General features: G+C 48.9%; 1 protein-coding gene across 2 annotated transcripts in view; it reads left to right on the top strand.

The window, feature by feature from the left end:
* The window catches only part of PRCP (prolylcarboxypeptidase), a 254,800-nt gene that overhangs the window by 35,387 nt on the left and 203,857 nt on the right, over positions 1 to 15,556 (top strand). For both annotated transcript variants that reach the window (XR_009555235.1, XM_060235200.1), the window contains exons 2-5: positions 1,800 to 1,940; positions 2,044 to 2,145; positions 6,348 to 6,529; positions 8,548 to 8,705. Coding sequence is in view for 1 of the 2 variants with exons in the window: in XM_060235200.1 (XP_060091183.1) it covers positions 1,800 to 1,940; positions 2,044 to 2,145; positions 6,348 to 6,529; positions 8,548 to 8,705 (583 nt within the window). In the remaining variant the exon portion in view is untranslated. The remainder of the gene's footprint in view (positions 1 to 1,799; positions 1,941 to 2,043; positions 2,146 to 6,347; positions 6,530 to 8,547; positions 8,706 to 15,556) is intronic.

The following is a 15,556-nucleotide window of genomic DNA, read 5'->3' on the forward strand; positions in this document are numbered from 1 at the left end:
TTGCAAGGATGTCTTTATGTTATTTAGATCAGTGCCCCCCAACCTTTTTGACACCAGGGACCGGTTTTGTGGAAGACAATTTTTCCACAGACCGGTGGAAGTGAGCTGGGATTTTTGCCGTCCCAGGCTGCCCCCCATGGGGTTTTTTAAAGATCACTGCCACACTGTCCCTTCTGCCCTCCTGGGACCCGGACAAACTAAATAGGTAGTGCTTTAGAGTGAGACTGCACTGCCTCTTTCATCCGCCTGGGCCCTGAGCAGGCGAAAGGGGTGCTGCAGTGCCTCTGCCTCACTCCATAACCCGGTTGCTAACAAGCCATGGACCGGTTCCGGTCCACGGCCCAGGGGTTGGGGACCTCTGATCTAGATGGTTGGCCGTGTTAGTCTGCCTTTGGCAGAAGAAAAGAACAAGAGTCCAGGAGCGCCATAAGGCTAACAAAATTTGTGGCAGGAGTAAAACATGAGTCCATCACATTCTAGCTGTATCTGATGGACTTACATTCTAGCCGTATTTGAAGAAGTGAGCAATGACTCACAAAAGCTCATCCCCTGCCACAAATCCTGTTAGAAGAATTGCAGATTTATACCCTGCCCTTCTCTCTGAATGGGTCTCAGAGCAGCTTACAATCTCTCATGTCTTCTCCCCCCACAACAGACACCCTGTGAGGTGGCTTGGGCTGAGAGGGTTTTCAAAGCAGCTGCCCTTTCAAGGACAACCTCTGCCAGAGCTATGACTAACCCAAGGCCATTCCAGCAGGTGAAATGGTCTTTAAGGCAATATTGAACTCTTGCTCTTTTATATTATTTGTGCTGTTTGCACACAATATAAGGCACTCTACACTTTCAGAAATCTTCCCTAGAGCATCTAGCAGTGTCAGTCTTTGTTCATATGAACAAAGCATTGGATCTCTCCCTATAATGCAGGCAAGGAACTTAAGAAGTCAAGGCTCTCCTTTGGCACAACTGCTGTTTGTAACTCTTCCAGAAAATGAACATTTGTTGTGGACTTTAGTTTCCAGAAGACATGAGCATCCTGGAGCTGTTCTTTTGGCCCTTTTGGACTTGACAAACCCAAGATCTGGGATTACACAACAGTGCCATGTGCTTTCTCTCTGCCTGCTTGTCCACCTCTCCCTTTCTGATCATTTTTGCTTTATATCTCATCCACACATGATGATTCTCCCTTATACTGAACCAGACCCTCGGTCCATGAAGGTCAGTAGTGTCTACTCAGATTGGCAGCAGATCTCCAAGGTCTCAGGCAGAGGTCTTTCGCAACACCTACTGCCTGGTTCCTTTTTAACTGGAGATGCTGGGGATTGAACCTAGGACCTTCTGCATGCTAAGCAGATGCCCTACTACTGAGCCAAGCTGGCCAGTGCTCCAGACAGGTTGCAGAGCAGGCTTCCATGAGCCCTGGGCCATGAATGGTACGTGTGCATACTTGTGAAGAGCGAGATTTGAGTCCAGTAGCACATCAGAGACCCACATGATTTTTAGGGTATGAGCTTTTGAGAGACATAGCTCCCTTTCTCAGGTCTGATGAAGCGAACTTTGATTCTTGCAAGCTTATGGCGAAGAAACCTTGTTGGTTTCAAAGGTGCTACTGGACTCAAATGTACCTGTTCTACTGCAGACCGACAGGGCTACCCCCCTGGAAATGTACACACCTGTGAATCTCACCTATGTCTTTGTTGCACAGAACCTCTTTTGTTACTGAACTGACTATATTCTGTACACTGAAGATTTTTACTATTTCTTAAATGAAGTCCTATGTTCCCTGCTGTGTCTTCCCACAGATTGACCACTTTGGCTTTGCTGAAGATAGCACGTTCAAGCAGCGCTTCCTCATAGCTGACCAGCACTGGAGGCAAGATGATGGGACAGTACTTTTCTATACTGGCAATGAAGGTGATATCACCTGGTTTGCTAACAATACGGTGTGTATTACTCCAGTTTCTTACTCTTCCTAACCACTTGGGTTCTGTTACAATTAAGAATGGTACCTTTTGCAGGGTTTAAATACCTTTTCTTCCCTCTCAGGGTCTTATGTGGAACATAGCTGAAGAGCTTGGTGCTATCTTGATATTCGCTGAGCACAGGTACTATGGGGAGTCTCTCCCGTTTGGAAACAAGTCATTTGATGTAAGTATTGGGGCAACAGTGCTCGATCTTGGTGCTTGGAGGGGGTGAGAGTGGGAGAGCTTCTGGAGTTCTGGCCTTGTTGGTGGATCTTCTGGTGGCTCTTTTTTGTCCGCTGTATGACCAGAGCATTGGACTGAAGGGGCCATTGGCCTGATCCAACATGGTTTCTCTTATGTCTGGGACAGTGGTGCTCTGTATTCTTGGTGTTTGGCAGGCAAGAGTGGGAGACCTTCTGGAGTTCTAGCCTTGTTGGTGGACCTCCTGATGGCACCTGGATTTTGGCCATTGTTTGTTTTATTTTATTTATTTACTTTCCATTTATATCCTGCCCTTTCCAAATGGACTCAGGGTGGCTAACAATACTCTGTGACACAGAATATTGGACTGGAGGGGCCATTGGCCTGATCCAGCGTGGCTTCTCTTATGTTTGTTTGTTTATTTATTTATTTATTACTTTACATTTATATCCCGCCCTCTCCGCAAGCGGACTCAGGGCGGCTTACAATATCATAAAAACAATCAATTCCATAAAACATATAAAACCATAATTCACTTATCAATTTAAAACTATTTGCGCTGTCTCAATCCAGTCTGGCGGTATTGACTTCTTAACTATGATCAGACCCACAGATGTCCGGTGGCAGCCCATTTTCAGTCAACCAGAAAAGCCTGTCTAAACAGTTCGGTCTTACAGGCCCTGCGGAACGCCGACAAATCCCGCAGGGCCCTTATAGCTTCTGGGAGGGTGTTCCAAAGTTCTGGTGCTGCCACCGAAAAAGCCCTGGATCTCGTCACACACAGCCTGGCTTCTTTTGGGCCAGGGGCAGACAGCAGATTTTTTTGTCCCTGATCGCAGTGCTCTCTGGGGGATATATGGGGAAAGGCGGTCCCGTAGATAGGCAGGTCCCTGACCATAGAGGGCTTTAAAGGTTAGTACCAACACCTTGAAGCGAACTCGGAACACAACAGGCAACCAGTGCAGCTCTCTCAGCACTGGCTGAATGTGCTCCCGTCGTGGTAGCCCCATTAACAGCCGTGCCGCAGCGTTCTGCACTAGTTGTAGTCTCCGGGTTAGCGTCAGGGGTAGCCCCATGTTCTCTTACCTTCCCCCATTAGAATTAACTACCGGTTCTGGAATAAAATTAAAGCTGTCGACATCTAGAGCAGGGATCCCCAACTTTTTTGAGCTTGTGGACTCTTTGAAATTCTGACACATTGGCAGGTGCAAAATGACTGCCACAAGAGGCCCAGCCGGTCACAAAACAGCTGCTACAGGAGGCAGAGCCAACCAAACGGTGAGGGAATGAGGTCACGTATAACTTCAATAGTAAATCGTCAACATTTCAGGCAGGAGCTCCGTTTGAAACGATGTATTTTAAAGGGAACTTATTGTTCAAGAACATTTTCTTCTGTACACCTTTAGTCACACAGTGAAGATTCTTATTTTGTAATACCAGCTGCTTCCAAACGATGTCTAAAAAAATCTATGCAGCCCCTCTGAAGCCCTGCCCTCTTTTTAAAAACACCGCTGGGCACCCCTGATGTAGAAGACTCTTTCAGTTATGCTAGAGCCACCAAGGGCAAAAGCACCACTTTGCGCATGAGAAAATAAGCATTCTGAGGGTTTCAGTAAATACAAGCTGGGATATGGCGGTGTATCTAGAACAGGGGTGGCCAACGGTAGCTCTCCAGATGTTTTTTTGCCTACAACTCCCATCAGCCCCAGCCAGCATGGCCAATGGCTGGGGCTGATGGGAGTTGACAGGAACATATGAAGCTGCCTTATACTGAATCAGACCCTCGGTCCATCAAAATCAGTATTGTCTTCTCAGACTGGCAGCGGCTCTCCAGGGTCTCAAGCTGAGGTTTTTTCACACCTATTTGCCTGGACCCTTTTTTGGAGATGCCGGGGATTGAACCTGGGACCTTCTGCTTCCCAAGCAGATGCTCTACCACTGAGTCACCGTCCCTACCCCGGGTTGTAGGCAAAAAACATCTGGAGAGCTACCGTTGGCCACCCCTGATCTAGAACACAGCAATCTGGCAACAGTGATCTATGCTACGGTCACCTTGAGAATAGACTAATGTCTAACCCTCTATGTGGGGCTGCCCTTGTCTCAAATCCGGAAGCTGAATCTAGTGCAGAATGCGGCAGCCAGGTTGTTATTAGAGCTACCTTTACGGGAACGTATTCAACATGTGCTGAAAAAACTGCATCGGCTGCTTGTGGCATTCCGGATTCATTTCAAGGTGCTGGTTTAAAGCCCTATATGGCCTGGGACCTGTCTGCCTTTGAAACCACCTTTCCCCACATGTGTCCCAGAAAGCACTGCGTTCAGGATCTCAGAGTCTCTTAATGATCCCCGGGCTGAAGGAAGCCCAGATGATAACCACCAGGACCAGGGCTTTCTCCGTGGCAGCTCCCATGTGGCGGAATGCGCTCCTGGAGAACATCAGAGCTCCGAGAGTTCCGCAGGGCTTTCAAGACCACTCTTTCGCCTTGCATTGAGCGGATAATGGGAGACAACTTCACGCCACAGAAACGAGTCTCAGCCGACTCTGCTGCACTAGCATCATGAGCGCCAGAACTATGAAAGATCTTGGATTGCTGCTAGTTATTGATTTTGTGATTCTACTGATTATTTTATTGCATAGTATTGTTTTCAGCCTTATATTTCGATATTGCGTTGTTAGTTGTTAGCCACCCTGAATCCGTTAAGGGGAGAGCGAGATATAAATCTGATAAAATAAAATAAAAATAAAAATCCTGTTCGATAAAGGAAAAGCTTGCCGCAACAAAGTTGCTTTTTGTTGGTACCTCTCCTACACTGGAGAGGGTGCAAATTCACCGTGTGAAACTCCAAAGGGTTTGGCCCATCAGCAAACTGTCGCCCCCTAGTGGTCAAAACCCCTCCTGTGCATGGCCATGTGAGTGGAGCTTGCTGGCAAGCAGATGGGTTGATGGCCTTGCAGAGGAGCAGCCTGTGGCATTTTGGCATCACTTCAGTGAGCCATTGGCTTGGTTGTAGAGTGCATTCATGTTGCATCTTTTGCTGAATCCCCACATGATGACAGTTTGCTCCTTTTCCCTCAAGCTGTGTGAGGGACGGTGCAACACATCCTGTTCCTGGGATGTGGGAGGCTTCAGGTTCTTGGGATGTGGGAGAGCCAGTTTGGTGTAGTGGTTAAGTGCGCGGACTCTTATCTGGGAGAACCGGGTTTGATTCCCCACTCCTCCACTTGCACCTGCTGGAATGGCCTTGGGTCAGCCAGAGCTCTCACAGAGCTGTCCTTGAAAGGGCAGCTGCTGTGAGAGCCCTCTCCAGCCCCACCCACCTCACAGGGTGTCTGTTGTGGGGGAGGAAGGTAAAGGAGATTGTGAGCCGCTCTGAGACTCTTCGGAGTGGAGGGCGGGATATAAATCCAATATCTTCATCTACCTCACAGGGTGTCTGTTGTGGGGGGGAAGGTAAAGGAGATTGTGAGCCACTCTGAGACTCTTCGAAGTGGAGGGCGGGATATAAATCCAATATCTTCATCTACCTCACAGGGTGTCTGTTGTGGGGGAGGAAGGTAAAGGAGATTGTGAGCTGCTCTGAGACTCTTCGGAGTGGAGGGCGGAATATAAATCCAATATCTTCATCTACCTCACAGGGTGTCTGTTGTGGGGGGGGGAGGTAAAGGAGATTGTGAGCCGCTCTGAGACTCTTCGGAGTGGAGGGCGGGATATAAATCCAATATCTTCATCTACCTCACAGGGTGTCTGTTGTGGGGGGGAAGGTAAAGGAGATTGTGAGCCGCTCTGAGACTCTTCGAAGTGGAGGGCGGGATATAAATCCAATATCTTCATCTACCTCACAGGGTGTCTGTTGTGGGGGAGGAAGGTAAAGGAGATTGTGAGCTGCTCTGAGACTCTTCGGAGTGGAGGGCGGAATATAAATCCAATATCTTCATCTACCTCACAGGGTGTCTGTTGTGGGGGGGGGAGGTAAAGGAGATTGTGAGTCGCTCTGAGACTCTTCGGAGTGGAGGGCGGGATATAAATCCAATATCTTCATCTACCTCACAGGGTGTCTGTTGTGGGGGAGGAAGGTAAAGGAGATTGTGAGCCGCTCTGAGACTCTTCAGAGTGGAGGGCGGGATATAAATCCAATATCTTCTTCTTGTCCCCGTCATTCAACCGTTCTCCTGTCTTATTTCAGGATGCCAGGTATTTGAATTACCTGACGTCGGAGCAAGCTCTGGCGGACTTTGCAGTCCTCGTCCAGCATCTGAAGAAGACTATGCCGGGAGCCCAGGACACCCCAGTTGTCGCGATAGGGGGGTCGTACGGAGGGATGCTTGCTGCTTGGTTTCGAATGAAATACCCCCACGTAGTAGCTGGGTGAGTGCTGCAAACACGCTCTGACACAGGCACAGAACTCTTGAGATTTCTCAGGAAGAACAGGACGCTTCTTGTTGTGTGCTAGGTGAGGGGGGCGTGGCTCAGTGGCAGAGCCTTTGCTTGGCACGCAGAAGGTCTCGAGTTCAATCCCTGGTATCCCCAGTTAAAAGGTCCAGATGGTAGGTGATATGCAAGACCTCCTCCTGAGACCCTGGAGGGTTGTGCAGAGGTGCCATGGCTTAGCGGAAGAGCCTCTGCTTGGCATACAGAAAGTCCCAGGTTCGGTCCCCTGCATCTCCAGTGGGATAGATTGACCATCAAGGAAGCTGCAGCCCTCAGTTTGGTAGATCTGAGCAAGGCTGTCATAATAGGACGTTTTGAAAACATGGATTCATAGGGTCGCCGTAAGTTGGGAGCAACTCCATGGCCCGTAGATCCTGCAGCCAAAAAAAAGGGTGCTGGGTCTGGGGCTCACCTGCTTCACACTCCAATAGCTATTGTGGGTCTCACTAGGGAGAAGGCGAAAGCTCTGTGCAGACGACCCATCCACACGTTGGCTTTCTGCCTGGAGAGGGAAGGCAGGCACAAGCGCACCTCTGTGGGACTGCTGAGTAATCTGTCCTGAATGCATGGAAGGTGCTACCTACATGGACACCCATTCCCTGTGATCAACAAAGCTGCTTTCTGAATGCTGCTGATTTACCAGTGGGGTGGGGTGAAGCGTGCAGACCTCTTCTCTTACATGCTTGCACTGTGCAGACATTTTCTCACTGTGCGGGTGACTTGGGAATTGCATGAAGGTGGGGCCAGCGGTCTTGCTCTCCTTCTCCGCGTGGTGCGTGAGAACAAAGGAAGAGCCAAGTATCACCTTTAAGACCAACAAAGTTTTATTCAGAATTTATTTATTTATTTATTTATTCGGGATTTGTATCCCGCCCTTCCCACAAATGGAAGCCTTGTTGGTCTTAAAGGTGCTACTTGACTCCTCCTTTGTTCCACTGCTTCAGACCAAGATGGCTGCCCACCTGGATGGTGAGTAAGCGTGTGGATTGACCATCTCAGTGGGGCTGAAGAGATGAAGAGCCCTTCCCTAAAAAGATGGAATTACCCTTCCCTAAAGAGATGGAATTACCCTTCCCTCTGCTCAAGGCTGACATGGGGTTTGAATCCAGGTCAAGTGCTTGAACACATGCAGGATGTCTGACAGAAGAAGAAGATTTCAAATTTATACCCCACCCTTCTCTCTGAATCAGAGCGGCTTACAATCTCCTATATCTTTCCCCCCCACAACAGACACCCTGAGGTGGGTGGGGCTGAGAGGGCTCTCACAGTAGCTGCCCTTTCAAGGACAACCTCTGCCAGAGCTATGACTGGCCCAAGGCCATTCCAGTAGCTGCAGGCAGGGGAGTGGAGAATCAAACCCGGTTCTCCCAGATAAGAGTCCATGCACTTAACCACTACACCAAACTGACTCTCGAAAGAAGACATTGGATTTATATTCCGCCCTCCACTCAGAGTTGCAGAGCGACTCACAATCGCCTTTATCTTCCTCCTCAACAGGCACCCTGTGAGGTGGGTGGGGCTGAGAGGGCTCTCACAGCAGCCGCCCTTTCAAGGACAACCTCTGCCAGAGCTGTGGCTGACCCAAGGCCATTCCAGCAGGTGCAAGTGGAGGAGCGGGGAATCAAACCCGGTTGTCCCAGATAAGAGTCCATGCACTTAACCACTACACCAAACTGGCTCTCACATGCTCATGATCTGGAAATTCTGTTGGTCTTCAAAGCGCTACCAAACTGGAATCTTGGTGTTCCGTTACAGACCAACATGTCGACCCACTTGAAACACACAGGGTGTTTTCTCCACGGGCACTGGACGAGACCGGCTTAGTGAATTGTCGGATTTTATTGTTGTTCAGTTCATGTCGTGATCCGCCCTGAGCCCGTTATGGGAAAGGGTGGGATAGAAGCCTACTCAATAAATAAGTAATGGAATTTTGTCTCTCCTGCCTCCCTTCGCAGAGCTCTCGCAGCATCAGCTCCCATCTGGCAATTTGAAGACTTGGTTCCTTGCAGCACCTTTTACAACATAGTGACTCAGGACTTCCAAAAGAGCGGCGACTGCTGCGCGGAGAGCATCCGGAATTCCTGGGCTGCCATTAACCGCCTGGCTTCTACAGGTAGGCGGCAAGTGGGGAATGCTCTGGCTGGAATGCGTGCCTTTTACTTGTCACATCTGTGCCTGGAAAAGACAATCGTGCCAGGAGAAGTTGAAAGCAGCAGGAATATGAGATGGACTCAATATGAGATGGACTCAAGGGGGCCACAGCCCTCAGGCTGCAAGAGAGGATGTTCTGGAGATCATTCATTGATTCAGTCACTATAGAGCATTAGCAGCTTGCTGGCATTTAGACATATGCTTATGCCTTGCTTTTTTCATGGAATCCAAGGTGGTGCACATCTGTGTCAGTCAAGAAAAAGCAAACGACTGCCTACAGAATACATCAGGCGCATAGCCCAAAAAAGAACTACAGTTGTTTAGCATGAGCCAGTAAAACCAAGTGCAAGAGATAGAGGCGAGTTCTCAGAATAAAATCAGTTAGCAAACAGAAGAACCCAGAAACAAAATATTTCCATGAAAAGAAGAGATCATACCCTGCCCTTCACTCGGAGGCTCAGAGCAGCTCCCAGTCTCCTTTCCCTTCCCCTCCTCACAACAGACACCCTGTGAGATAGGTGGAGCTGAGAGCGCTGACAGGAACTGCTCTTGAGGGGGACAGCTCTGTGAGAACTTGTGACTGACATAACGACACATCAGCAGGTGCATGTGAAGGAGTGGGGAATCGAACCTGGTTCTGTCAGATAAGTCTGCGTACTTAACAGCTACACCAAACTGGCTCTTAGCTACGCTAAACTGGCTTTCAGATAAAATTGTTTTTGAGGCTGAACATGTTTGCTGTTGTCAGCTGACTTACGGCGATTCCATAGGATTTTCAAGGCAAGAGATGTTAAGAGGTGGTGTGCCATTGCCTGCCTCCATATTAGGACCCTGATATTTCTTGGTGGTTTCCTGTCCAAATACTAGCCAGGGCCGACCCTGCTTAGCTTCTGAGATCAGATGAGATCAGGCTAGCCTGAGCTATCCTATAGACCAGGGGGGGCCAAACTGCGGCTCGGGAGCCACATGTGACTCTTCTACGCACTGTGTGTGGCTCTTTTACGCACTGTGTGTGGCTCTGTGGAGAGCCGGTTTGGTGTAGTGGTTAAGTGTGCGGACTCTTATCTGGGAGAACCGGGTTTGATTCCCCACTCCTCCACTTGCACCTGCTGGAATGGCCTTGGGTCAGCCATAGCTGTGGCAGAGGTTGTCCTTGAAAGGGCAGCTGCTGTGAGAGCCCTCTCCAGCCCCACCCACCTCACAGGGTGTCTGTTGTGGGGGAGGAAGGTAAAGGAGAATGTGAGCCGCTCTGAGACTCTTCAGAGTGGAGGGCGGGATATAAATCCAATATCATCATCTTCTTCTTCTTCTCTTGAGCCAGCTTGTACAAGGCATTTGTCTCTTTAAATCACTTCTCCAAGTCAAGCCCGCCAGTGGCTTGGAGAATGCATTTAAACATTTGACATTTATTCTGTGTGGCTCTTACGTTAAGCAAGTCTGGCCACCCCTGCTATAGTCTGTCCCCAAAATCATTTCCCAGTTTCATTCACACTAAAGAACAGAACCGAAAGTTTGACCGCGCAGAGGAGAGCTGGCTTGATGGTGGCGGCTGAGTCATTGGGGGCAGAGAGCAAGTTCAGCTGATCATTCGTAATGCCAAAACCATGATCTGGTTTCACGGTGGATTCAGATGGGCAGCCGTGTTGGTCTGAAGCAGCAGAACAAAATTCGAGTCCAGCGGCTCCTTTGAGACCAATGAAGTTTTGTGTGCATGCACACGTGTTCAGATACATTGAAATGGAAGTTGCCAGCCCATGCACACGGGTTGAGGGTGAACAGCGAATTAGCATACAGCCTAATAAGGTTGTTTTACAGACGTAAGGGGCAGAGTAGAATTACAAGCTTGTTATTCCAGACTGGTCCTTGCATCTATCCAATAACTTTATTATGCTGCATGCTTAATTTGCTGCTCACCCTCTATCTATATGCCTGGGCTGGCAACTTCCATTTCAGTGCATCTCAAGAAGCAGATGTACACCCGGAAGCTTACCCCTTGAATAAAACTTTGTCGGTCTCAAAGGCGCCACTGGAGTCGAACTGTATTTTAAACTATGGTTAGTTTATGAAACCAGAGCAGTGGGAGTTGGCATTTCCCCACTCTCGGCTCAGAGGAATCATCCGACAGTTGTTTGCGCTACTCCTCCAGCCACATTCCACTCAGTAATTGTCCTTACATAATGCGACAAAGTATTCCGTATGTTACCAGTGGAGTCGAAAAACTAACCCGTAATGGCCTCAGTAGCAGTGGGTGCAAAGAAAGCAGGTCCCTCCCAGGTGCTAGGCCAGGGGTGGCCAAACTGCGGTTCAGGAGCCGCACGTGGCTCTTTCACACACATTGTGAGAGCCACAATCGCCCTGTTGGCCAGCTTGGGGAAGGCATTTGTCTCATTAAATCCTTTTGCCAAGCCAGCTGATTGTTTCCTTTCTGTCTCTCCATCCTTCCTCCCTTCCCCATCTATTTGCCTTCCTTCCGGCTCTCAAATGCCTGACATTTATTCTGTGTGGCTCTTAGGTTAAGCAAGTTTGGCCACCCTTGTGCTAAGCGGCATGTTGGGCAGGGCGGGGATTTCAGATAAGCCAGGGTGGTGTCTGTAGCCACCATGGCACCCGTGGGCACTTTTCCTGATGCCCACCAAGCATTTTTAGAAAGTGTGTGAGGCTAGGTGGAGCTTTTGCCCAGAAGAAGAAGAAGAGATTGGATTTATACCCCACCCTTCACTTCCCGGAGGAGTCTGAGTGTGGCTTACAAATCTCCTTTCCCTTCCCCTCCCCATAACAGGCACCCTGTGAGGTAGGTGGGGCTGAGAGAACTCTCAGACAGAAACTGCTCTTGAGAGAACAGCTCTGAGAGAACTTGTGGCTGGCTCAAGGTCACCCATCCTGGCTGCACGTGGAGGAGTGGGGAATCAAACCCAGTTCTCCCAGATAAGAGTCTGTGCACTTAACAACTTACATCAAACTGGCTCTCAGGAGGGCTTCTGATTGGCCATTGGACTTCTTGTTGGCTCTGTGGAGTTTAGAGAGTTGCTTCAGCAGCAGCTGCCACCCCATCCCAAAGTTGCGTGACCTCATTCCCTGGCACTTTGTGGTTGGTTCTCCCTCTAGTGGCAGCCATTTTGTGGTTGCGTCTACCACTTTGTGTCAGGATTCCGAAGGTGCCTAGAGGCTGAAAAAGTTGGGGACCCTGAGATAAGCAGACTACAGCCCATGTTCTGCTGCAATTTTTATTTATCCAAAACATGTCTATGCCACTTTTCCACCCAAACTTGGGTCCCCAAGGCGGTGACCATCCAAATATTTAAAACATTAAGAATGGCACTTAAACTCTTTATAAAACTGTTTCAAGTGAGTGGCCGTATTGGTCTACATAAGAGAAGCCATGTTAGATCAGGCCAGTGGCCCATCCAGTCCAACACTCTGTGTCACACAGTGGCCAAAAAACCCCAGGTGTCATCAGGAGGTCCATCAGTGGGGCCAGGAAGCCCTCCCACTGTGCCCCCCCCAGCACCAAGAATACAGAGCATCACTGCCCCAGACAGAGTTCCAAGAATGCGCTGTGGCTAATAGCCACTGATGGACCTCTGCTCCATATGTTGATCCAATCCCCTCTTGAAGCTGTCTGCAGCGGAAGAGCAAGTTTCACATGCAGTACCAAGGAAATGTCCCGAGTAAAAGCTTTCAATAGTCAAAGTTCAGATACTGGGGAACAGCACTATGACTCTTCAGAAACTTTTAGCCTGGGATAAAAACATATCAACATGCAAACAAAGCATAACCTGGGAGGAGGGCCAGTATGAGTTTTTGGGGGTATGCCGAATTTGAAAAAAAGGTTTTGCCCGCTGGCAGAAGCTGACGCCAGTTTTGAAACAGATGGCTGGCTTCCAAACTGAAACTTTATCCTGATAAAACTGAGGTGCTAGTTTTGCAGGGAGGTGTGGGGGGTTTTGACCCAGAAAGTATGGGATATCACCCATCCTGTGTTCCCTTCCGCCTTGTAGTGTGGCAGAAGAGCATCATCTGTCTCATACTTCCTTCTGTCATCATGCACTTCCTCCAAGGAGCTCAGCACTGCATACATTTCCCCTTCATTGTGTTATCTTCAGAACAATCTTGCAAGGTAGATTAGACCGAGAGTGACTTGTTCAAGGTTATCCATCGGGCTTTATGGCAGATTGGGGATTAGAACCCAGGTCTCCTCAGATCCGTAAAAAGTCTGCCATGAAAACGCTGTGAAAGCAGCATCACCCCAGAGTCAGAAATGGCTGGTGCTTGCACAGCGGACCTTTTCTTTTCCATCCTCAGATCCTAGGCCACTGGTGGCCAGCCTTTCAAGATAGTTCTGAAATCATTCCTCTGATTTATTCCCTCCTTTCCCCAGGTTATATTTTATATCATATCCCAGCTTGCGTGATGGAAGGGGGGGAGGGGTGATACTTTTGGGTGTTCTTCTATGGTGTAATGAATAGAGTGTTGAATTTGGCCTCTCCTATCAATATTCAAATCAGTCACTGTAGCTAAGCTCACTGGGTGATCTCTACCCACACCACCTCTCTTTTGGCCTCAGCCTAACCTGTCTTTTACAAGCTGATTGTAAAGAGAAAATCATATACGCTTAAGAAGAGCCCTGCTGGATCAGACCAGTGGTCCATCTAGTCCAGCATCCTGTCGCACACAGTAGCCAACCAGTTCCTCTGGAGGGCCAGCAACAGAGCGTAGAGGCTGAGGTCTTCATAAGGAGAGGGGTGCTGGATCAGACCAGTGGTCCATCTAGTCCAGCATCCTGTCACACACAGTGGCCAACCAGTTCCTCTGCAGGGCCAACAACAGGGCAGAGGGGCCGAGACTTGATGTTTCGTGCTGGCTCTGGGATTTAGAGACATAGTGCCTCTATGAGCTAGCTCAGGCTAACTCAGCTTAGAGGGACCACTGTTCGTAGATTGTACTTGTAGGCAGCATTACCTCTAAACTGAGTTAGTGTGAGCTAGCTCACAGTTTTTTAGCTTCCAGCTCACACATTTTTGTCTTGGCTCAGGAAAAATGGCCCCAGAGCCATCTAATTTATGCAGTAGCTCACAACTTTAATGCCAGTTGGAGAAACACCATTTTAGGCCTGTGCTTGTCTGGGAGTTGGCTAGAGGAATCCATAAAACTCTAGGCAAGGCTTTGGCCTAGTCTATTCCTCCTTTCCCTTCCCCTTCTGTCTGGAAGCAGCACTTCTGAGGAGGCCTCCTAGAGAGTCAGGAAGTCTTTCAGGCTGGTCTCGCAGAAGGCTGCAGGAGGGAAAACAGAACTGGGTTTTATATTAGAGGTTTTTGGAGGGAAACGGGCAGTTAAAAGTTGTCAAGGGAAGCTGACAGTCAGTTTGAGTTTGATTTGAGTCTTGGTGACTGATGAGTCGGTTCTGGATGGTATGGTCAGGGCCAGTTGTATATTAGGGAAAGAAGGAGCGTTTTATCCCTGCTTTCATTTATTACTTCTGTTCACCCTGTATTTAAGAATGCCTGTAAATAGTTATAAATTTTAAATAAATATTTTGTCTGTTTAAGAAGGTAGTCCCTCTGTACCACATAGGTTCCCCAACCGCCTTAGACCGCTCTACTGCAAGGGGGAAGGCATACAGTGGGCAAGGGTGCCAATCCTCCAGGGGTCTCCCAAAGAAGGACTTTGGTCTCTGTCATAACCAGGTGCTGGGTTGGCAGAGGACCTTGAGGCCAGGCCTCAGAACTGGCAAGAAGGGGGATTGGAAGTCTTGTTCCTCTCAGTCAGGAACCCCTAAACTGAACAGGTAGTGGCAGCGTGCCCAAGTGGCGGGAAGAAGATAGCTCCCTTCAGGAGTTGGCAACTCAAAAGGGAGTTGATGGGACTGGATCTGAAGGCAGAATCGGGCCGGTTCCGTCACAGCTCACACAGTAGAATTTTTGCTCACAAGGCTCCACAGCTAAGAGGGAGTATTGCTTGTGGGGAATGCCCCCTGCATTAATCACTGGGCCAGGAGAAAGAATGTCTTCAAGGCTAATGATTAAACTTGCCCAGCTGAGCAGAGGTTTGAACTTGGCTCCCTCTATCAAAGTCTAAAACTAGTGTTTTTTCCACATCGATGCTTGTTAATGAACCAAACACTGCCAATAGGGGTCCTCCAGCCTTTCCCGCTGCAGAACCCAAGCAGATTCCCCCCCTCCCCCGTGCTTCCATCTGTAAACTCAGCAGGAATCTGTTGGGGGGCGTGTCAGGAAGCTCAAAACCCCACTGATTTCAGACTACTTTAATAGAGGTTTAATGGGGAATATCCGCAGCTATGGTTTGCATGTCGAATGTTCTGGTTTCCCTCACTTGGCCAAAACCTTCTTCCTGCCCCCTTTAAGAGCTGCTCTTGAGACCGCCTTTCCCCGTTTGGGCCTCAGTAGGCGCTACGCTCAGGCGCTCAATCTTTTAACAATCCCTGGGCCAAAAGAAGTACGACTGGCCACCACCAGAGCCTGGGCTTTTTCTGTGGCTTCCCCCACTTGTTGGAATGCCCTTCCAGAAGAAATTAGAGTTCTCCGGGACCTGGTACAGTTCTGCAGGGCCTGCAAGACCGAACTCTTTTGGCTTGCATTTAACACCTGGGGCAGGTAACCACTACGTTATCATATTTACATCGTAGCTCTGAGAGCCCAACCGGCACTGAGTGCCAACATAATAGTAGCAATAATGTCAGCAATATGTGAGCGCTAAAGCAATAATAACGGCGATGGCAAATGAATCTTGGATGATCGCTTTATAGTTTTGTAAATTGTTATATTGCTTTACTATATTGTTCTTAAGCCGAATTGT

Source organism: Heteronotia binoei, chromosome 3 (genome assembly GCF_032191835.1).
Source record: "Heteronotia binoei isolate CCM8104 ecotype False Entrance Well chromosome 3, APGP_CSIRO_Hbin_v1, whole genome shotgun sequence".
Taxonomy (NCBI): domain Eukaryota; kingdom Metazoa; phylum Chordata; class Lepidosauria; order Squamata; family Gekkonidae; genus Heteronotia; species Heteronotia binoei.